A 25,496-nucleotide genomic window follows, 5' to 3' on the forward strand; every position below is an offset into this window, starting at 1 on the left:
TCGCTAGCACACCCTGAGCACATGCGAGTTAACCCCTTCCCCTTATCGGCAAGACATATCGGCATAATTTTGCATGTCAGGCCGATGCCGATATTTACATTTAAAGTCATTATTGGCCGATTTCGATATCAGTCCGATAATATCGTGCATCCCTACTAATAAGCAACTAGTTAAGAGACCCTAAATTAAAGTGTTACCCATATTTCTTTTGAATGGATCCACATTGTAAAGCTCCAGTTTCAGAGTGTTGTAGGATGATCATCTTGGTTGCTGTAACAAGACAGATCCACATCAAACAGTGATAACAGCAAAAACTGAAATCAAGCGTGCGTGGTCTTGTCAAGCTTGCCATGCTTATGTCAGCGATGTGACATGCATCTTATGTATGACATAAGTATTATGTGTGTATAATATTTTTCTATTGATAAATTACTGCTGAGTATTTTGTTATGACACATTTCACAGTACTTAGTGTAATCACGGTGTATAAGTACAAGCCATGACAGCACCCATGTGACAACTTTGCCGTTTATACTGTACGCATGAATCAGAGCCGTGTAAAGAACAGTGCTGGGACGGTTGCTTTGGAAATGTAATAGGTTACAGATTACAAGTTATCCTATTTAAAATGTACTAAGTAGTGTAACTATTTCAGTTGCTTTATTAAAGTAATGTAACTGATTACATTTGATTATTATTTGATTGCTTTTCTAAATTTCGAATGAATGTTTTAACTTAATCATTGTCAAACATTTAAACCAGGCAGGGTTAACCTCAACACTGATTACTGTCAGACTTTCAAAATCCTCCATCAGTTGAATTAAGATTATAATCATTTAATTTAAATCAAAGCCACTACAAAATCAGACTTTAGCACCGCTTTTTACATTGAAACCGTTCTGAGGTTAAATACAGATTTAAAAACATAACATGAAATAATTTAATAGCTGTTTTTGAAATCAAATCATTGCATAACTATGCAGGAAACACTGGCATCTAACAGATAATCTTAAAAAAAAATAAAGCATATACATAAATCCAAATAGGAAATGAACAGTTATCGTATAAAGGCGTCCTATTCTGTGTCCTAAACTCCTGAAACATTGCTGTCTCATATTTCAGAGCAGTCAATGCAATTTGGGAAATAAATCAATTAAATATGTATATGTGTGGAAAAAATTCAGATGTAACCCCTTTGTAATCATTAACATTAGTAACTTGTAATTTAATTACATTTTTTTTCTTAGTAACTGTAACAGATTACAGTTACATTTATTTTGTAATTAAATTACGTAATTCCCTTACATGTAACTAGGTACTCCCCAACACTGGTAAAGAATCATGTCTTCAAAGCAGCAGCAGTCACTCTCTTAAATACCCTAACATAGCTGTGGTTACTAAATGACAAATAAAGAAAAGCAGAGATTAGTAAAGCACACACTGCTTGTAATGTGGGAGATGCAGAAATCTGACACATTGAGAGTTGGTCCCGCCTCTTTGAGCTGTAAAATACACATGCTCACGGGGAAGAGTTTCTGTTCAACAGTTGGCTGGAGGGAGTCCACATTCACACTTTGACTGACTGACATCTTCACAGACCTAAAGGCCATCATGTCTGAGAAGAATACAAGTAAAGAAGGGAAAAGTGGCGTAAAGAAAAAGGATAAGGACCCTGAGAGATCAAGCAGGTCTGACAACTCCCCGCAAGGTAAAGCGCTGCTCCGCTGAGGTGTGGGAAACGTGTCAGGGTTTGGGTGATGTGAATGGATTGACAGCTTGACTACTGAGTAGGCTTCAATTGTTTCTGAGTTCAGCTTTTTTTACTCTTGAGCTGCGCTTTTGGGTTACAGGTGTTGCAATCCACTGTGATGTTTGTTCGCCTGTGACTCTATCAAAGGAAAAAGGGCAGAAATGTTTGTAACCATTAACATGACCCACCGGTCTGGTGACTTCATGGAAAGGGTTCCCGTTTATCATTCAGGCTGCTTAACTTATAGATGATTTTATGATGGTTCGGTGGCATTCAACATTTCTCATATCGAATGCAAATTGTACCTTCACGAATTCTATTTATTTGCATTATATTTATCTAAAAACAATTTAAGCGAAAGGTTGAATTGGAAAAATGTACTTAAATGTGAGAAGGTCTCAGTATTTGGTCTGTCTTTTTTACTTTAATGACAGCAGCACTGGAGATGCATGAACTACACCTGATGAGCATGTTCACCAGCATGATCTGAGATGCTCCAAAGCAACAAAATTCAATATCAGGTGAAATTCTGAAATGCAATAGTTCAATATTCCATTTCAGAATTTCACTGTTTATTTTCAAATTTAAATTAGATTTGAATCAGATGCTGTCATTTTTGGACCCCATTGTATGTAACTGAACACAAACTCTTGGTTATTGATTATTAACACTAAGTATTAACATTGTGTGATAAGAAAAGTTTTCCATTAATATTTTATTTATTTTATGACAGCAGGGAATAGATTCTTTGAATGATCTCCTGGTGAAATATTAGGCAGAAGGCTTTCATTCATGTTTCTCAGCACTGATTCGGTAATACGCTCATGTTGAAACACGCTCGTGCCAGCTTTAGATGAAACTCGCTTGTGTAAAATGAGTCCTGTTCGTTGAGTTTCAGCACAGTGGCAGCATGTGTGTGTGTGTGTGTGTGTGTAAACACATGCCAGGAATTACTGAAGTGTTTGGACCTTCGAGTCAACTTAAAAATGTTTGAATGTCTCTCCGTTAGACATAAAATATCAAAGCAACTTTTATTTATTGTATGAAATCTTTGAAATCTAAAAGAAAAAATGATAAAACAAAAATAGATCTAGCGTTTAAAATAAAGGCAAAGGCATTGTGCCACTTTTTTGTGGTTAGTAGTCCCTGGTTAATGTGATTCTCTACACCTGTGCTTTTTCTGCTAGGACACCTGTGTGAGGAGAACTGACTTTATACATCACTAAAAATCAGCAAAACACCAGCTGATTCACAGCATGTTGATTTTGAGGAAAAAAAGTGATGTTGATGAATCATTTAGACATGTCTAAGAGCGGCTGAAGTGTCCAGATTGAATACTGTATATGATAGTAATGTAAATACATCTATGTACACTTTGTAAGGTAGTTCTGTTTGGTTTGGAGTTTTAATGTAAGTTTGTGTGGTATACTCCTCCAGTCAGAGGTATATCACTAATGGATCCCCCCCCCCCCCCCCCCCCCCCTTTAATTACAACAGTTTTATTATTGTTTGGAAAAAGGGAAAATAAGATCAGGGGCTGATCTGTCTGTCTGAACCTCATATTAGATCATGGAATTCTTCTCTCGCTGTACTGGAATGTGGACCCTGATCCGACTCGATTTTGCGGCCTAAGAATCAGTGTAGGAGTTTCCCCAAAGGGAACTGGTCCGTGACATAAAGAAACAGCTGGATGGGCAGCAGCCTGGACACAGAGACTGCGTCGAGTCGAGGAAACAGAGATCAGACACAAATAAAGCTGCTCAGTGTTATGTGTCCATGATTTTACTATGGTAAAATATGACATGCATTTATAACGCACTCAGTGGAGCATGTTGGTGGATGGACGGCATCTATGTGAGGAAACCCAATCGGTGTCCCAGTAGAGATTTCTTTCAGGTCTGTCTGTATTGCTGTCATCACTGTGCTGTGCAAACGATTCCTGTTATTAAAAGCACCTTGTCAAGAGGAAATGTTGTAAGATAAGGCAATAGCCTCCTGCGGATGAGCAAGATTTTTGAGCTGTATAGTTTATCATTGGGAACTGGGGGTTTGGACTGAATCAGAGTTTAGTGTTTCTGATGATTCACAATAAATTGAGCAGCTGTTCAGTAGAAATCTGACTTCTGTTAGATTTACCAGCCCAGAATTCAAGAATAAATAGCCAGAATAAAGGCGTTAACCTGTGCCATATGAGCTTCCCATGTCAAAAACTAAATTTAAAGTTTACTTAAAGTTTAAGTACAAATTTTGTACTTAATATACTAAAAATTGTTCTTTAGTACTTTTTAAGATAATCTTAAGAGCATCCAAGTGTAATCTTAAGAGCACACCATGAATGTGAACTAAAATGTGCTTTTAACATACTATCTCAGTATTAAAACATGTATTTAGCTACAACTAAGTACACTTCAACCCATCTTTCAGACACTAGTAGGTTCAAGTGTACTAAGTGTTAGTAATTTACTGTTAACTAAATACATTTTTATTTGCTGTAGTTATAGCGATGTTAAAATCACATTTTAGTTCATATTCATGGTGTCTCAAAATAGCACATTTGAGTACACTTAGATGCAAATTAGTGCATGAAAATAGAGCACTTTAAGTACATTTTGGAAGTGCACTTGTTTTTCACCTGGGTTGTGCTGTCTGTGGGGCCGTTATTGTAATCATTCCTATAACATTCTCACTATAATCAACACAGCAGCATTAGAGGGTGAATAATCACAGAAAAAATCTCTCCAGAACATCCTCTCTGAATAAATGAAAAAAACAAAAAACTTGAGTTATTACTGCAGCACTGCTATCACCCCCTGCTGGTTTGGACTTATAGCTAGTTTGTGCTGAGACAGGAAGATGTTAGGCTAACCCTATCTTTTAAAGAAGAAACACATGGAAATATTATTTAGTGTAGCTGTGAATCTACCTTTCCCGCTTAAGTCATGTTATGATGTTTCTTTCTTTAAGAGAGATGATGTGATGTTTGTAGAATTGAACCGAAATAATTAATGAAAGGATTACATGCAAAACCATTGTTTTATTCATTATAAATTTATTAATACTACATTTACAACACACTATATAAAACATGTGACAACATGGTCTGACCTGATATTTATGAAAAACACTTTCAGGTTAAATATGCATGAATTAAAGTATATAGTGTCTCTTTTGTGTCAGCACATATGTTTGGAACTGTCACTATTTTGAGAATGAATTCACACATATTTGTGTAATTGGGCTTGATTGATTGAAACCTGACAGTTTAACCTGTGTTTGTATGACATCCACTCAAGTGTGTGCACATTTTTACGAATTCAAAAATGTGTGGCTTTCAGTTTATTAGTGTCTTCATGGGTACTTCTGTCATATACTGCACAACACAAATTATATTTATATGGCTGTTTATTCGGCTGAATATCAAATCAAAGCATCACATTTAACTAGACAGTTTCATGGCATCATAAAATATCTCTGATGAGGGGACAATTATGCTTTCTTTTTTGTCTGTGTTAGTCATTTACTGAGAGGACAGCAGTGTGGCTTCCAGAGAACATCTGAGTAATATTTCTGCAAATAATTAAGCCCATTTTCCTTTTTTCTTTTTGACATGATTTCATGCCATTTAAGAAGAGCTTCTCCTCAAATGCCTCTACAATAAGAATATACTTAGAATGGGGTGAAATATTGCAAGATTCACCCTCGTGAGGGTTGATGGCTTTCTGTGAGTAATTTCTGTTTTATGTTCTGTGTTTTTGTTTCAGCGGAGCCCAAGTTAAAGGATCTGCGGAGCGTGACGGTGGAGGACGGAAAAAAGACCGTACTGAAGTGTGAGATTGTGGCGGGAAACCCAGCGCCCAGCATTAAGTGGTACAAGAACGGAAAAGAACTGGCAGGAAAAAACAAACCCAAAAGCATAAAGCTTAAAAAAAAGAAACAGTAAGTTCCTATAACAGAATAATATTTAAGAAGAAACATGATTATATGTTGTTCATGCTGCATGAAGATTTTGCTTCATAAGAAAAACACATGATTAGCTATGAGTTGTTCAGGATGAACAAAGATTTAGCTTCGAGTCAGAAATGTTACTGTTGTATTTACAGGAACAGATATCAGCCAGGTGTATTGCATGTGGGCAGGTGATTGTCAAATTTAACCCTGTGCAATCCAAACAGGCCTGTGCCGAGATACTGTGCAAGAGCATTGCATTAACTCTATTTTACACTTAAATTCAGCTCTTAATGATGCAAGACTGTTGATTTGGTACAGCGTTGGACTTTTGAGAAGCAATATAAAGAACCAACATAATGTAACTTTCTACAGGGGGAAAATATCTGAACTGCTGATCAGGAAGTCCACAGAAGCAGATGCTGGTTTATACACCTGTGAGGCAGTCAACAACCTTGGAAAAACAAACACTACAGCAAGCCTAACCGTCAGGAAAAGTAAGAATGCATCCTTTTTACAAGTATTAAAATCAATGTGCAAATCAGTGGCGAGGCTATAGTTACACTGGTCCACCCAGAACGATGGCCGTAGCCTACCACACAATCCAAGCTGCCAGAATATACTGGAAAAAAGCTAATCAAAACTGCAAGATCGTCCTAAGCGAACTTCTCTCTCAGGAAAGTCTGATTCAGGCTTATTAATCAGTTCATCCTCTCTTTTTCTCATACAATATGTAGCTTTGTGAAGTCAGATTCATTCTGGTGATTCAGTTTCTCCTCGACAGACCTCATGTAGCCTTGAAAAGTTGAAAAGCTAATCGGATTATATAACTGATTCGGTTATATAAATGAGGGAGTATTCAGGTTTTTGTACACTACCAGTCAAATGTTTTCGAACAGTAAGATTTTGTTTTTAAAGAATTCTCTTCTGCTCTCCAAGCCTGAATTTATTTGATCCAAAGTACAGCAAAAACAGCAACATTTTGAAATATTTTTACTATTTAAAATAACTTTTCTATTTAAAAATGTAATTTATTCCTGTGATTTCAAAGCTAAATGTTTAGCATCATTACTCCAGTCACATGATCCTTCAGATATCATTCTAATATTCTTATGTTTTCAGGCTGCTTTCAATAGAAAATTCAGAAGAACAGCATTTATCTGATATATAAACTTCTGTAACATTATAAATGTCTTTATCATCACCTTTGATCAATTTAAAGCATGCTTGCTAAATAAAAGTATTAATTTATACCCCCCCCCCAAAAAAAATAATATATATATATATATATATATAGTGTATATATATATATATATATATATATATATATATATATATATATATATATAGTATATATATAATAATATATATATATATATATATATATATATATATATATATATATATATATATATATATATATATATATATATATATATATATATATATATATATATACAGATTTGATTACAGAAATAAATTACACTTTAAAATATAATCAAATTGAAAGAAGTTATTTTAAATGGTAAAAATATTTCACAATATTACTGCTTTTGCTGTATTTTGGATCAAATAAATGCAGGCTTGGTGAGCAGAAGATAATTCTTTAAAAAACATCCCCAATCTTACCGTTCAAAGCCTTTTGACTGTAGCATATTTATTCAAAATCTAAATGTATAGTTTCTCTTCTTTTCTATGTTAGGGTTAGTCCCACTAACATTGAATTTTTAATTCATTCAGAAGCCCATTTTGAAATAATTCCAAATAATAAATGATATGATGGTTTAGAGGTACAGAATAAGGGATTTCTGGCCTTACCACTGCAAATAAGATACTGTAGGGCTGCCCGGAGCTCTGTAATGTGATGTATGAATCATGTTGAACGGTGAATCACACAGGAAAGTTTTATGAAGCTTCACATTTTTACATAATAGTTCAAACAGAGAGGTTTTATAAAAGCTAGATAAGCAGTTATTAATAAGCTGTTGTCTAGACTAGTGTTTCATGAGCAGGAGCTTAAAGAAAGGGCAAAGTTCTTCAAGTCAAGTGGTTTTCATGTAAAGTGCTTTGATGGCAAAGATCACTCTCATCACATCTGTGCAACACAAGATCAGCTGCTTTTTTAGGTTCAGTCTTGTTTAAAATTCACTTAAAGCTTGTTTAAAATTCAAATTATTTGCTTTTAGAATTTCTGTCTAATTAATTGGCTTATTAGTGTTGTTGGGTAAGTTGGTTATCAAGTACGAGTACTAGTGCTCAAAGTGATGCAGTCAAAGATATGAATGATTTCTTTTTAAGGAGAGGTGTGCTGTGCTGTTAAATGATCAGGTGCATCACTTTCACCTGCTAGACCATAGAATGGGTAAAACAAATCCCATTGATGCATATTGAAGAACCCAAGCCACATCTGAAGACCTGAATATCACTGTTAGTGCGTCCCAGTTCACGTAATTGCTCCACTTTGTAGTATAAATAGTGTGAGTGGTGTGTTAACACTGAAAATTCCAGCAAGAAGAAGTGCACTTCAAATAATCAGAAGATGCACTTATTTAAACCGAATGTTTGGACACTTAATGTGCTTGTTGCAGCTGCTCTAAACTCCACTTATAACCAGCATAGCAATGCCCTGGCCACCCAAGCATTGTGGTGAATTTTGCATGGGCAAACGCTACCTTTCCTCAGTAAAATATGTAACTCGCATTAAACTCATTCTGTCTGCTTACTTGCATCCACAACTGTAATACAGCCCAAATTGTGATATTGATCAACTGTTGTGAGTCTAAAAAGCAGTGGCTCATAAATATCTTCTGAAAGCTAAATGGGGCTCCTCTAGCCCAGTTGCAACATTGCAAAAATGATCCGTTTTCTGCTCCCGCCAATCCGGTTTCTTAATGCCTTTTTTTAATTAGTGAGAATGCAGTGCATTTGAATGATTGCCAAGAGAGAAAAGTATGAGCTCTTCCATGTCTCCCCTCAGGCATGAGAACAGCAAGCTAATCTGTTAATGTTAATTACTGTAAACGGCCTGGTATTGATGCCTCACAAACCAGCTAAAGAATACAGTTCTGTACAGATTTTCACTGTAGTGCGTGGTTTTAGGATGTTAAACATGCTGTGTTCATTATCATGGCCAGGAGCAGGAGACTAGAGCTGTGCTGTTCTAAATAAAATCAAAATAAAATGCAAATGCAGCCTGGTTTCTGATACATGTATAAACCCATTCACTAACTCCAAGAAAGTGTTTTCAACAGAGGAGGACCATCCTTTTAGAGACCCCAACTTCTCTGTCAGAGTTTGTAGAGAGGATGTGATGTATAATAACAGTTTTCCTGCGGTGATGGTGGTCAGTAATTGTCTGTGGGTGACTTTAATGAGTTAGAGACGTGCTGAGCTTTGTCCACTTTCAGAGCTTACAGTCGTATCTGAAGCCAGATAAACGCTGCATGCTCCAAAACCCTAAATCCATCTCCTTTCCAAAGGCTGTATGGATCTGCATTTACACTTTATTGATTTGTGGGATTTTGTCTGAGTAGTTTCCCCTCAGGTTCCCCATATAAGCGGTCCTCTCTTGTAACGTGAGACCACCGGCCACCATTAGACACTTCCTCATAGACTTCCACCAAATTCATCAAAGCTTCTCATTTGACCCATTTCAAGGAAACAGACTCTCTCCATTCCACTGATGCCACGACTGGTATTATATTCCAGTTGATCATGTAACACCTTTTTTATCTCAATTAATGTTGACAACACTGAGTTTTTGTGCTTCTTTTTTTTTTTTTTTTTGGAAAAGATATACAAACCAAATATAGTTCTGACTCATCTTCTACAAATCAAGTCACGTTTATTAGATGCACTTTATGCAATACAGATTAACGTTGTATAATTAATCAGTTATGCTCTACAGAAGACAGTAGAGTCATTATTCTGCTCAGTTTAATTCAGTGTTCTTTCAATTCAGGTCAATAACTTCCCTTGTGAAAAATAAATATACTAAAATGTATTTGAAAGACATTTATTTTGTCCTAAGTATACTACAAATACATTTACATATTTATGCACTTAATAAAAATACCCTGCAATTTTACTTTTAGTATACTAAACTGGTATACTTAAAATCTGCTAAACTGGAACAACTAATTTTGTGTTAAATGCACTTTAATTGTGCTGAAGTAGTGCTGAAGTCCAACTAAAGATATACTCAAGTATATTTGTGCTAAAGTGGAACTATTGCACTTTAGGTACACTTTAACATTTGACAATATGATATAATTTAAAGATCATACAATCTTATTAATAGTGTTTAATATTAAGAAATGTACATTTTGCACAAGTAGTACGCTCCAAATAAAGTTTAATTATATTTTTTATATCAGTAAGAGTCAGAAAATGTTAATAGATTTGAACTATACTTAGTATGAAATAAATGTATTTTAAATATATTATTTTTCTACTAGGGTATGAAACCCATTTAAAGGAGTCATATGATGCGATTTCAAGTTTTCCTTTCTCTTTGGAGTGTTACAAGCTGTTTGTGCATAGATAAGATCCCTGAATTTGCAAAGACTAAAGTCTCAAAACCAAAGAGATATTCTTTATAAAAGTTAAAGACGCTGTGTCCTGGAGACGCTGTGTTTCATTGTGAAAGAGAAACTACTTTGTTTCGGCTTCCAAAAGAGGACACAACTTGAAATCAGTGGTTCAGTTGTATTTACAACACTGTTCCAGGACAGTTCAACCCAAATATTAGAGTGTGTGCAGCGCATTTTACGGAGGAACCCGGGAGAGTAGCCTTGCTAGTGCAGTTAAATGGATCATTTTACTGAATATTAAGGATCGGTCCCACTTTATATTATATTCAGCAAATGTGAACTGTAAACTATATTCACACACCGAGGAAGACTTGGTAGCCGAAACGTTTGTGTCGTGAGTGCGAATCATAATTTCTTATACATATTTAATGCAGTTGTCACTCTCTGAACTTTGTTCACACACAGCCATAGTTCATTTCAATTCAAAGTTCTTGGTTCTCTGAAACAAGCTTGTTTGAGCCAAATCTGTATCTGCAGCAGTGGTCAAACAAGATTTACAAAACTCAAGACATTGCTCGGTTACATTACCACACAATGCTGCTGGATGTAAAAAAAAAAGTTGTTCATTTGGCTGGGAATTGGGAGGTGGGAGGAAAAACACTGACATTTCCGTTACTGGACGGCAAAAAAATCACAGACTAGCACTGATAAATGCAGAAATTACATCATGGCCCCATGTAAAACAATTAGGAGTGACATTTTAGGGCCAGTTTCATTTGTGTTTTGTCTCAGTGTCTGTGTGAGCTCTGTGGTCCGAATCAGTAAAGTCCAGCTGTGCTGCAGGACAAGAAGATATGTCATACATGTGGAATTTGGGTCCAGTATCATTCATTAGATTCTCTGCATATGTCTGAATGCTTTTCTAAGTGGTCATCTGAACGGGTCAGGTTTTAATTACAGTGTCTAGACATGTGTAAAGGTCTGTGGAGGACCGCTGATTAACGATAGACCAAACCAGATCAGAGTGAAATGCATTTTGGTGAGTGGTGCTTTCCTCTGCAAACCTCACTGCCAGCAGGCTGGAGTGCTGTGGGTGTTTGCCAAGGTCTCCCTGTACAGTCAATAGGGTGTTCTGCATCGCCTAGGGATCTGATGTACTGCGTTCTGGGTGGTTACTTTTTCACCAACCCAAAATATGAGTCAGATTGGCCTTTAGAGAGCGTCACAATGCTGTAGGTGTGGACAGGAGTCAGTTCTGGAGGTGTTACTGCAGTGGTCTGCAGACTGTAGCGTGTAAACGAGGTCTTTGTCTGTAGTGGTCTCTGTCACGCCACACTCTTCCGACTGAAAGCCATTTGGGAAAAGCTCAGAAGGAGAGAACACACTGCACCTCCAGACCACATGAATAATTACAGTATGCTGAGTGCTGCGCACTGCACTGCAGCAGGATCAGGAGAGTTTGGCTTTTACAGAGACATCATTACAATGATAAATTGACTAAATGCATCAGCAGTGTGACATTGAAAGGCTTTAAGAGAGATCGCAGAGCTTGGCAAGAGGATAATCATTTGTTTCATTGTTTTATATCTGCTTTGGCCTTGGACAAATGTATATCTGTTCAGATGATATACCGTATTTTCATTTCCAGAGTTAATTCCAAATTTAGAAAAATAAGTTAATAAAATCCTGTAAGTTTTCTTGGTTAATGTTCGGTGAATTAGTGATTGCGTAGCTGTTTCCTGTGTGAAGTGTTGTCTGATAAAAATATTGTCCAGTCGAGCAGTGCTAAATAACAATCAAGCGATCAAAATAATAATAAACAGGAAATACTGAAATGTACTAAAATAAAGAATGTTTTGAACTAGGGCTGTGCAAATAATCGAATGCGATGATCATGCGCATCTCATCACAGAACTGGCTTTACTGACGAGATGCACATGATCATCGCATTCCATTATTTGCACAGCCCTATTTTGAACAAATAAAAAGATCAACTAAAAGAACAAAAAAAAATTTCAAGATATGTACAAGTCTCAATATCTTGTGCAGTTTTGTTCTCATGCAAAAAAATAAACATATATATATACTGTTATTAAACGGTGGTTTACTGAACAAATGGCTTTTTCTTTAAATAAATTCAATAATAATGAATTTTCTTGGGATAAAAATCTACCTCAGCTATATGCTCTAGTCTAAATTATAAGCAGCTCTTTTACATTACTGTAAGGTTACAATTAACAACAGCGTTCAAACTTAAATTTAATTACCCTACTATTTATATTTAAATACAATCAACACTCAACTTAAAAAAAATTGTATGCAAACATGTAAACTGAACATTATGCAGTTTTTAAATTAACATGTTAATTAAAAAATTACATGAAGCATGAGATGTTCATTCATGTTTATTTCACATTAAAACTAGTAGTAAAGAGAAAGTGATGATCATGCTGCCGTTTGAATTGAGGCCTTTATACAGCTATATATATATATATATATATATATATATATATATATATTATTTATTTATTTTTAATTTTTTTACAGTATGAAACATGAAAAGATGAAACATGAAAAAGGCAGCATGGGACACCATTAGATGAGAAACAATGTAGGCTAGGATTTGTTTTTATATTGAAGTCTTTTGAGAGGTGGCAAAAGTTATATTTTGCTGAATCATTTCATAACATTATTTTCTTTGGATAACATGCCCTAATGTATCAGTAAGACCAGGAAGATGATTTCATGTTGTGTGAGATGGATGATCCTGCAACTGCGGCACCAGTCGGGCGGCTGCTGGAGGCGAGGACACTAGCACACGGTCAGACGTGACGCTGCGTCTGACTCCAGCCGTCCAGCACCGTGTCTCACTGCTCTATGATAGCACAGGAGAATTTCTTTAAAAGGTCCCCGATGTTTGTGCGTCAGCAGAGAAAGGCAGCGTTATTGAATTGCTGCCCAAGACCTTGTTCTGCTTTGTTAATAAAACTCTTGCCTTGACGTGTTTGGCATGAAAAGCGTCTCATCTCCTAATGCACAAGTAACCCGTCACACGCCGAACCCATGCTGTTTCACTTTACTGATCAGAGATTATTCCAGGACAGAATTCACAATTGTTAGCAATTTATAATTAATTAAACTTCCTGTTAAAAGGATTTAGAATTTATCCTCATTTCACTTCATGAATACTTAAAGTTAGCAGGTCAGATGTTTGAATTTGTCAAATAGTAGGTTTAAATAGTAGGTTTTATTATACTATTTATAGTGATACCATTGTAACTCTGAATACACTGGCCTTTATTATCTGAACAATTATATTTCATTATACCATATAGACGTATGCCATTTCCCTTTTAGTATGTAGATTTTTATCTATATATACTCAATATTAAAGGGGTCATGAACTGAGAAACCAAAATTATCTTGATCTTTTGACATATAAGAGGTCACTGTACTATAAAAACATCCTGTAAGTTTCAGAACTCAAAACGTAGCCGTTAGTCTAATGGCTCTTTGGCCATTCTGCCAAAACAACAGCTTGTGGATGTAAACAGCTTTACTCTATAATGTAATAGTGTGGATAAACACCGCCTCTGCAGAGGAAGATCAACGCCTGCTTCAACATCACTGCCTGTAGCCCTGCCCACCGATTCTACATCGCTGCCTGTTTAGCCCCGCCCACCGATTCTACATCACTGCCTGTTTAGCCCCGCCCACCGATTCTACATCACTGCCTGTTTAGCCCCGCCCACCGATTCTACACCGCTGCCTGTTTAGCCCTGCCCACCGATTCTACATCACTGCCTGTAGCCCTGCCCACCGATTCTACATCACTGCCTGTTTAGCCCCGCCCACCGATTCTACATCACTGCCTGTAGCCCTGCCCACCGATTCTACATCACTGCCTGTAGCCCTGCCCACCGATTCTACATTACTGCCTGTTTAGCCCCGCCCACCGATTCTACATCACTGCCTGTAGCCCTGCCCACCGATTCTACATCGCTGCCTGTTTAGCCCCGCCCACCGATTCTGCATCACTGCCTGTAGCCCTGCCCACCGATTCTACATCGCTGCCTGTTTAGCCCCGCCCACCGATTCTACATCACTGCCACTTTAGCCCCGCCCACTGATTCTATACCACTGCCTGTTTAGCCCTGCCCACCAATTCACGCATGTAGTGTAAATAACGAGGCGAATGCAGGTCTGTGCAGAAATCAAACGATAAAGATGCTCTGAAGACAACAAGACTCAAGTTGTGTTGCATTGCCTTCCTTCTGATCCCAACGTTAAGAAAGAGTGAATGAACTTTATTTTTAATGAAGATCCAGACTGTATCAGTAAGAACTCGGTCCTGTGTTCATTTCATTTTATCACAGATTTGTTTACAAACAAAGCACAATTTGATGCAGGATTTTCAGAAAGATTGAAACTGAAAGACGTTGCTGTGTCGACTATATTGGAACTGACAGTAATGTCACAACACAAGTGTGAGCAACTGTTTTTATTACATTATCACTATTGCTTTGTCTGCTAAACAGATTGCGTTTTTAATCTAAATCACAGCAGCGTCCATCTATGAAGAATGTACTCTGTGAAACATGCACAACTATTAGCCAATCACAGCAGTGGGCATTAACTTCTGAGTCTACAATCCTCCACGCCTATTCAAACAGAGCGTTCTGATGAGGGGGTCAAAAGCAGGACAGAAAATAGCCTTTTACTTCTAAATTATGATGTTTTTTTATGTAAAAATCTTGATAACCTTTACAAGTTGACCTCAGAGAACAGTACAAAATAAAAAACAGAGGCAGTTCATGACCCCTTTAACATATTCAGTAATTAAAAGTGACAATCTTAGTCCGCAGTAACCTATGCGTACAAAATCCCTCTAAAGGCTTTGTAGTAACTTTCTCAATCAAGCTCATTGTTGTCCTACTTATCAAGTACATCTGGTGTATATAAACTAAGGGTAATAGTTGGTCTCTACATAGAGCTGTGCAGGGAGATACACTGTTTCACATCACAGCTGTGTTTGTAAACACGTAAACCTTCTTTTTATAAGGACTTTTTTCTCAGTTGTTGCTGGTATGTCCAGCAGGACGCTAACATCTGTCCATACAATGAGAATCCATTTCCTTTTCTGTGAGAGTGAGGGGTCACGGCTGTTGACCTGACCTTATGACCCTACACACACCCTCGTGTACGTTTGAATCCCAGCCTAATGGCAATGAGACGTGGGACAGCTTAACAGGCCTGAGGGGACTTTACCCCTGCAGGGGCTCGATGCCACGTGCTGTGTGGTCACTAATCCCAGCTCATCTGATAATGGTGACAAGTCATCAGCCCACATCAGTGTTTGAGGGCCAGTCGAACGTAATCTGTATGTTTGTGTGCATAAAAGAGTGAGTTTGAACATCATCATCATCATCATCATCATGTAAAAACTTACATAGTGACGATGTCAAGGATGAGTCTGAATCTGACTAATCTGTTAAACAGATGGCCTCTGTCTGGGTTAACTCACTAGGTTTGGAGTCTCTCATGTTATAAACCTTGTTAATCTCATGAAACTCGTAAAATTATATTTCACTCCAAAATCAAAAGAAATTATGTTTTGCTCAAAGAATATTAAATCAGGTTTTTTCATGACAATTAAGCACATTTTAACTACAAAAAACTAGTTACTATGAAGCAAAAAAAAAGTTATTTTGTTTATGGTACTTTTAATTTAAGTTGATAAGTTGTTGTATTACAGTAATGGAAATCTGATGATGAAATGTCATTGAAAGTAATGGGGAAGAATTCAAAAGATTTATTGTCATGAAAATATAAAATGCAATATAATCCATAAGACTGAAAAAAGAATCTTAATAAAAACAGGCTTATTTTTTTAAATGCCAAACATAATTTCTTTTTTTTCTTGAGTTTTTGAAACTGAATATGTTGAAATTCACCCAAACACAAGTTTGAAGGATTTAGAGGTTTAGTTTCAAGGTACATTAATTTATTAACCTGTTTTGTCTTTGTAATATGCTAAATTATGTACATGCTAAATGTAATGTGTTAAATCATTCAATGATTTGTTATATTACATTTACACTTCCATATTATATTATGGCTTTAAAGATGATTCTCACTGTGTGAACAGTGAAATTAGCTTCATTTTGAGATCACTGAAGTGAATGAATCTAATGGCAGTGAAGGACTAGTAATGAACGACTTGAACTACATAATAGTGACAAAAGCAGTTAATTATAAAAGCTTTTGTTCTTATATGGTGTGTTAGCACAGCTGAGGTGTAAAGACGACGTCTCATTATATTAAAGCACTCTGATTTCCGGTGTGGCTGCAGTATTCCCTATGGAGTCTGTCCCTCATGCAGTATTTATTGGCCCTGGATGGGGGTTCTGGACCGCTTGCGATCTCTCGGCCCCTGAGTCAGCGTTCCTTCAGCATGTACAGGCAAATGTGATTATAGAACAGTAAAGGGCAGACTGAATGTACACCAACATTACTCAAACAAATCAATTTAGCCTTTAAAAATCAGTTCTGTGATTTAAAAACAGGCATTTGATTGAATGATGCTGTGAGGGGATCGTGAAGCATTTCCATTCATGTTTTATTCTCATTTATTATCAGCACCACAGCAGCCTTTTGAGAAAAGATAATACTTAAAATCTAATAACTGTGGTCATTTCTTGTCAGTTTCAACATCTACCAATAGACATTTAACATGCATATGCCTATTTTTTTATGTTTTGCAACTACTAAATTATAATTAAAAATGGTAGGTCCCACTTTATATAAAGTGGCCTTAACTACTATGTACTTCCATTTAAATTAATCATTTAGTACAAAGAACTTGCACTTATTGTTTACATACGTTTTACATTGTACTTATATATTTTTTTTAAAACCTGCATGTAATTAATTTCTGTAATTGCATTTATAATTACACTGTTGACCCATCCCTTACACCTTAACCCACCCTTAAACCTACTCATACCACCAAACCTGTCTCTAACCTTACCCGTATCCCACCTCAATAGCAGCAAATGTGCATTGCAATACAATATTAACGCAATGAGTACATTGTACTTATTTTTTATGCAAGTACATAGTAGTTAAGTCACCTAATATAAAGTGGGACCAAATAGTATTTTTAAAAAACTTGGTAAGCCGAAGAGTGAGCAGCACCTAAAATGTTATTTGATTTTAAATTTAAAATCTCAAATCTTAAAAAAAGCATGTGGACACATGATGCATCAATTCACCATGCATATACATGGACATAATATCTGCCATCGCCCATCCTGCCATCTAGATATCAGTATGGGCTATTAGCCATTGAAAAAAACATATCACTCGACCACTAATAGAAACAATAGCATCCTATTCCCCTGAGAAACAGCCCATCAATGTGTGAGATACAACTCTATCCTCATCCACAGCAGAATCAATGGCAGAAAGATGATGAGTGAATGAAAGAGAGAGAGAGACTGCCTCATTCGCTGCTGTTCTTCCTAATTGGATCAAGCACAGACTTGCCCGACTCTGTGCTCAGTGCAGACAGAGCAGGAGACAGAACGTGTGTGTTGGTGTGATGGATAAGGAGAGGGAGAAAGAGGAGGGGTGAAAGCAGGGGTGTGTGTAATCCTCACTCCTATCTACTCATCCTTGTGTGCGGTTCTGTGCAAGAAGTCTTTCCAAGAGTCGGTGCTTTGATCGGACATGCACCTGCTGCTGCTTTTGGATGATTCAGACGTTTTCTGCAGGCGCTCCAACCCTGCCCCCAGGTGAGTGCAGCACTCTCTGAGGCGGGATCCACCCTCAGGCGGCCTCTGGAGCATATGCCTTATTTATAGACTTGCTGCCTGTGTTTTTCTTCCTGCTCTGTGAGAACGAACCTGGGCGACAGAAGTCAGAGCCACGGAAGTCTTCCTCTTTAGTAACGAGGTTAGTCGGTTGAGCATTGTGTCGAGTCCCTTCCCCCTCGCTGGTGATCTGATAATGGAAAGAAGACTTTACGAGGCAGCATGCCTGCCGCAGCATTAGAGGAGTACTGCGCAGCTGCTTCTGAGCGACCGAACCAGGGGCAGAGATGAAGTCGGAAGCGGCGGAGGACATCTCTGCCGGACTTGCATCTCAAGAGGCTCCTTCGGATGCCTTGTCTGAGGTGGCCACGAAAGAGATGCCCGAAGAAGCGGAGGAAGACGTGGCGGGGGGCAGCGACGGCTCTGAGAGTGGATGCGTGCCTTTGCCTGTGGCCGCGTGCTGTGTGTGCCTCGATCTGGAGCGGGTGAGTAACTGCATCCGCTCTGAAAAAATCTGCATCTTACCCATCCTGGCCTGCTTGCTAAGTCTGGCCCTCTGCACTGCCGGTCTCAAGTGGGTCTTTGTGGACAAGATCTTCGAATACGAGCCGCCGACCCACCTTGATCTCAAGCGCATAGGACAGGATCCTATAATCAATTCAGACTTCACTCAGAACTCTGCATCAGTCTCACCTTCCACCCCGTCGACTCTGTCTGTCCCAGGACAGCCCAAGGTCTTTGTGGAAGGGGAGTCCACGGCCAGACCCTTTGAGTCGCCCTCATCGAAGGTGCCCGTTTTTACGCCCACTGCAGCAGTGACTGTCCACACAAATTCTGTGTCTCCACCCAGCCCCAAGAGCACCTTCAAACCCGTCCAGAATGCCACTGCAAACCAGTATCCATCTCAAACTCTGGAATCTAACGATATTGTTCCAAAGACCTGTAAGTACAATCTGTGTTCACGTCATAGTGTTCACATATGTGACCCTGGACCACAAAACCAGTCTTAAATAGCATGATGTATTTGTAGCAATAGCCAACAATACGCTGTATGGGTCAAAATGATTGATTTTTCTTTTGACAAAAATCATTAGGATACTAAGTAAAGATCATGTTCCATGAGGATATTTTGTAAATTTCCTATTATAAATATATCAAAACTAATATGCATTGCTAAGAACTTTATTTGGACAACTTTAAAGACAATTTTCTCAATATTTAGATTTTTTTTTTTGCATCCTCAGATTCCAGATTTTCAAATAGTTATATCTCGGCCAAATATTGTCCTATTTTAACAAATCTTACATCAATGCAAAGCTAATTTATTCAGCTTTAATGTGATATATACATCTCAATTTAAAAAAAATTGACCCTTATGGATCCAGGGTCACATATTTGACTGCATATGCATATTACAATTTTAGGTCTAGGTCTAGATGTTGAATGATTAAAATGGTTACGCAAACCCCTGTCAGTGCATTCTGTCCATTCATACAGGATCAAAGAACATTAATTGTTTATACATTTAAGCAATGTTTCATAGTGAGGGAAGAGCCGGATGTGAGTGCTTTTGTTAGTTCAAAGCAGGCGTGTTGTATCTTGTCAGTTGTGCTACACACTCCTGTGACTAAGCCCTGGACGTAACTAACTGAGATGGGCGTTGATAGTGACGCAGACGACCCTTTGAAGCTGCTTGACGATTGTTGTCAAATCTAAACACTGTTTCCAGTTACTTGCCCACACGAGTTGCATCAGACCCCACTCATGGCACATATAATGCATGATAATGCAGCAGTGGTGCAGTGAGAGGAGGACACTTCCTGTTGGCTCTGCTCCATTTCAAGGTCAGAGTCGCCACAAAGACTAGCAGATACCCTTCCAGAGCAAGATGATCGTCAGTAATACTATCCGCTCTCCACTGTGACTTTGAGAGCTTGAAGAATTATAACGCTGGAGGACTGCCAGACTTCCACTCTCGGATCTCGGATCTCCCTCCCTTCATTTTTTCTTTATCTCCTACTTTTTTTCTTGTAGCTCTGCCACTTTTAGCAATGTGCAGTGATGCACCGTCATCCTGCAAGAAGTTTCCTGAAGTCAGTCTGATAATGATGCTGCGCATGTATCTGCAGGTCACAGCTCATTATCATGCAGATGCCGAGCCCTTCAGTTCTCTGAGACTGAGATTTTCACTTTAATCCATTTGAAGGATTGGATTATCTCACCTTATCTTCCAAAGTTTCAGACGGCTGCTTGTGTTAAATACTGAGCAATTACAGAATCAAGATCTCCCAGGCGTCTGTTAGGAGATCTCAAGTAAAATCGCACTTTACTTATGATTGGGAAATATTTGTAATCAAGAATGCACCCTAGTCAGGCTGAGCATCATATTTATTTTGATGTGAATGAAAACAGAGCTGTGCTGGACTACTATACCTTACCTATATTGATTTTTTGTGTGTGTGTGTCTGCTGGACGGATTTCTTTTTCAGTGTACACAGCAGTCCAACCCACTGTCTCATTCATGTTAAATTATGATTATTCTGACCAGACCATTTCTGCGCAGACCGAATGTGATCAGTAACCTCACTTCACCTCAGAATTTTGCCCCATTTAGCTGCAGATGCACACTTTGCTTGAAGCAAGTGCTGCTGGGAAGCTCAAAGACCCTCCCTCTGCGAGCACTGTGATCAATTGTCCAGGCCTGAAATGGAAATGCGATCGGTTGTGTTAGAAATTTCAGTCTGAATCAATAGCAGACAGCAGATCAGCTGACTAACAAGGAAGCTGTGATTCTGAGCCTGATGGAATACATGGCAGATTTTGTGAGATGAAAGAACAGGACAGAAATATTACGAGAGACAAATGCATCATGGGCACATTCTGTATATGTGACTGCATTAGTACTTTATTGTACTAGTCATTTACATTTACATTATCACTCAAAGCCTGTGATTCTATCAATTACAGGTAACACTGAGTACTGATCTCTCTATATGATTGATGTGAGGAGAGAATGAGCAAATAGCTGGTTGTACACTCTTAAAAACAAAGGTGCTTAAAAGGTTTTTCACAGCGATGCCATAGAAGAACCATTTTTGGTTCCACAAAGAACCATTCAGTCAAAGGTTCTTTAAAGAACCATTTCTTACCTTTTTGTGATCTGAAGAACTTCTTTTGCCACAAAGAAGCTTTTGTGAAACAGAAAGGTTCTTCAGATGTTAAAGGTTCTTTATGGAACCATTTAGACAAAAAGATCTTCTATGGCACCGCACCTTTTATTTTTAAGAGTGTAACTATTTAAAATAGTGAACTTTGTAATTCAGCATGTGCCAAGCTGCAGTTGTTTGCCTGTTGTTTTAGAGGTTGTTTTTTAGAGTATATTAATGACTGTAATGGTTGTAAATAGTAGAGATACATATGTGGACCAACCCAGTAACGCTGATTTACTGTATTATAATTAATGTCAGTTTTGTGTTGTGTGGGAATTTTAGGTTGCTGAATGGTTGTTTGGAGATTAATGAAGGTTTTTTTAAGGTTCTTTAGATCAGTTTGTTGGTTTCTGGCTTCTTCCAGTACATAGATGATTCTCTACAGAACTTAATAATAATAGAATAAAAGAATAAAAAGTTGTTTGTGACTGTAAGTCGATGGCCTCACAGCTTCATCAGTCTGCTTGTCGTGTCCTTGAGCTCAGGGACAGTTCAACCTTTCATGTAGTTCAACATCAGAGCTCACTACTGAGCTGTTTTATAGATAGGCAGCAGTATCTGTCTTGGATCTAGAATATTTTGAGATGCTTTGCACGAACGACCTGACTCATATCTTACTGCAGTATTTCAGTGGGAGTAAAGCCAAGAATCAAACTTGGCCTTTTTTTTTACAATGCTGAATATATTGATGTCCTGCGTGGTAACAGCACTATAGTAGCAAGTTTTTCCTGTGGTAGATTAGTGTTATAGATTAAGTGACTGGGTCCTCTGTCATTTCTTTGTGGATTGGATTCTGCCTCTTCTTTTTTACTAAATATAAGGAAATTTAGGTGTACCCTTCAAACAGTAAAGGGTTCATGAACCAGCTAGTTTGTGCGACCACAGTGAAATGGTGCGTAGCACTAAGTACATTATAGTAAACATACATAAGCCATAGGTCTCTATCCCGTAAAACATGCTACTGATAAATGCACAGCACTGTGAACTCATTAAATAATGTATAAATAACTTCCCACAGACTTCTGAGCTGATGGCTTTATCGATCAGTGCTGCACGCCTCACCAACCTTTTAAAATGTCTTCCTCATGATGTCACAGACACATTTCACATTCATACCATTGCCATCAGGACCTAAAAACACAGTGTAGATGAGTTATTACTTAAGCAAGGAAAAAGACTCCTGAAGAAGCTTCTTTACTGTGATTTTGTTCTCAATTTTTCTTGAGTATTTCATATTTGGAATCCACTTACTGTTGTTTCCACTTTATCCTTTTTAATTAACAAATAATCTGTGAAGCTGTTCATTTCATTATTGGGTCTGTTCTCTTGCAGCTTTAGTTCAGTGTAATGAGGTTCACGCAGAGTTCATGCCCCGCTTTCAGTAGATGAGTTCCTCCCATCACAGCGCCTTTTACCTCTAATAATGAAGGTCTTGTCCTATGGATTGTTTTTCATCTTAGCTAGCTGGCAAATGTTTCACTTTCTTAATTGCAGCCACTGTTGTAAGTGTCCAATTGACCATGTGATGAAAATGGCAGTATTATTTCTCTTCAAATAGCAAACTCACTGTCATGGCGCCTTTTAACTGATTCAAGGATCTATTAATAGCATAAACATAAACTTAGTCCTTAAATTCAAAATGTTGACTTGTACTACTTTTATCACAGAATTCGTGGTTTCTCGATATTAACAAACCATTTACTACGACTTTTGCCTCAGTAAACTCCTAATTAGCTGCTTATTAATAGTGAAGAATATGTGCTTTATAAACACTAATAAACCGCCAATATGTTATTAATATGCATGCTAATAAACAACTAGTTAATAGTGAGCATTGGTCCCTATACTAAAGTGTTAGCGGATTCGTAGACCCAAATTATGCAAATATATTAACAAGACTGAATGTAGGAAAATTTGTTTACAAAATGTCATGCTCTCAATAGCTCACAGCATAAAACAGAAGCACCACACTAGTATATCAGGTGCAATCCAAAAGCTAAACCCAAACTAAATGCAAAACCTGATTTAACAATGAGCATAATGATAATGTGCATGCATGTAAGCATGCATCATCTTTTATTAGCCGTCTCTCTGGCGTTTTCTGTCCCATGAGGCCCATCTGCACGTGGACCTGAAGCTCATAAAGTCTCCGCAAGTCTCACACAAAGCCAAAGGACACAGCAAAAAATGGGTTTCAAACACCAGAACGGCTTCTTTTGCTTCATAAAACTTGTCTCTCAGAGGAGCTGTGTTTATCCTTATATGAAGGTAAAGTTAGGTTAATCAGGGCAATGCACATATTATTGATCACAGCATGTTCACCCCTTCAGTTACCGCACCAAATCCAAGTCTAAATCCAAACAGTGTATGGAGATGTGATTGTGAAATGGAGCCATGGGGTTGATGAATTCATTATTGTAATGGAGAGAGACCAGCTGAGGCAAACATCTCTGATTTAATTATGCTGGAATGAAGTGACATCTGGCAGTTATGAGCAAGGTAACGGTGCCGTTCTGAACAGAATCCTCTAATGGCCCGACATGTTCGATCCAGTGACTCAGCACATAAATAATGGTCTTATTTATGCTAGACATCCATCCTTAAAGTCATTTGAGTCAACAGCTTCTGTCTCACAAATCTCTTTGCGTTAGATTTTGGGTGAAAGTTTTTAATCTACATCATTTGCGGTAGTTTTTCCTGTCAAACTTTGAGCAGCACTGTATTGATTGTTAGATATGATTTGTCTCAGACACACAGACAGATAGTCTGTTCGCTACTGATGCATACTGCTCACAAAACGGGTCAATTACATGGGGTGGGCATGAAGGAAAACATTTTAGGGCGATACAAATGTCCTGGTTTGATACTGAAAACAAACAGAATGAAATTCTTAAAAAGAAAACCCTTTTAAGTACTTTGGCATAATGTTTATTAAATTTGAAAAGGAAAAAGAGAATAATATTTCACAATACATCATGTGGTGATACTAGCATGCAGAATAAAAAACAAAACAAGTTTTATGACTATGTCTCAAGATCAGTGTTAGCACAGGATGTACAGCTCCCCAAAATAATAATAATTTATAATGCTTTTACTTTGAAAAATATATTTTATTGTTATTGTTATTATTATTAGAAAATAAAGTTTAAGATGTGCACACAAATGTATTCAAGTTGTAAGGAAATGGTATTACTATTTACTTGATAGTCATACCACATGACTTTTAAATGTAATCTTTTCTTAAAAATTGTACAAAAGCCATATTAAACCAGTAAATATGAAGAGTTTGAACTAGGCAGAGATTTGACTAAAATATTTTTCTTCATCATAAACACTCTTTTACGTAATTGACCCATATTATGCTTTGTTTAATGTTGATAAAAGTAATCAGTACTTAGCACTTTTGGACAAGGATCACACAGTGTGTAGGTTTTGGGTGATTTCTGTTCAGTAACTAAATGTTTGATGCCATGAGCATTCAGTGGTATAGAGATGCTTGATAGTGGATTTCACAGCGCAATTGCGTCATGTATGTTTTATAGTGCACACGATTTCTGCTTTGCCTTGTCTTGTGGAGCCTTTGCTATCTGCAGAGGAAAATAATTCCGTCCATGTGTTATTTGGCCTTCTGCAGACCCTGGATTGATTGCAGAAAATTTTCCTGAAACGTCATGAATATGCAGATATCACAAGTGTCTTTTCATGACCTTGTTTGGTGGAAGGTAACAGGGTTTGAATGGAATGCCAAAGGCATTGTGTGTACAGCGAATATATGATACACTCCTGAGAACAGACCTCCCTTGAGTCTCTGCTGCATAATGATATTGGTGAGATGCACATCAGTCTTATATTACAATGCACATGGACAAGGTCAGCGAGACAGGAAACACTACGCCAGCAGCATCTCATGATGGCGACTGTTCATTTCATTGCATATTATCTAGAAAAAAATAAAGTTCATGGAGAAATAGTGCTTGCAAACAGAGAGATGTTAAAAATAAGTGTGTGTGCAGTCTGACTGTCCCACATTATCTGCTACACCTGTGAATCAGTGTGTGTCTGTGGATAGCTGAGCTGGGTTTACCTAATGATCTCCTTCAGAGTCTCATTAACACCACACACACACACACACAAACACTGTGTGTACCGTGTATGCCAAAGCGTACACGCGTGCCAAAGAGTGGCAAGCGTGTGAGAGCGTTTTCTGTGTTTGTGCGTCTGTCCACTCTGGAGATGGTGTGGAAAT

At 37.7% G+C, this 25,496-nt stretch overlaps 1 protein-coding gene across 1 annotated transcript in view; it reads left to right on the forward strand.

The window, feature by feature from the left end:
• Positions 1-1,491: 1,491 nt before the first annotated feature.
• LOC306865439 (pro-neuregulin-1, membrane-bound isoform-like) overlaps positions 1,492-25,496 on the forward strand; it is a 59,778-nt gene continuing 35,773 nt past the window's right edge. Inside the window, exons 1-3 of the mRNA XM_079410034.1 lie at positions 1,492-1,708; positions 5,512-5,686; positions 6,071-6,192. Of these exons, the coding sequence (XP_079266160.1) occupies positions 1,612-1,708; positions 5,512-5,686; positions 6,071-6,192 (394 nt within the window). The 5' untranslated portion in view covers positions 1,492-1,611. The remainder of the gene's footprint in view (positions 1,709-5,511; positions 5,687-6,070; positions 6,193-25,496) is intronic.

Source organism: Barbus barbus (genome assembly GCF_936440315.1).
Source record: "Barbus barbus genome assembly, chromosome: 47".
Taxonomy (NCBI): domain Eukaryota; kingdom Metazoa; phylum Chordata; class Actinopteri; order Cypriniformes; family Cyprinidae; genus Barbus; species Barbus barbus.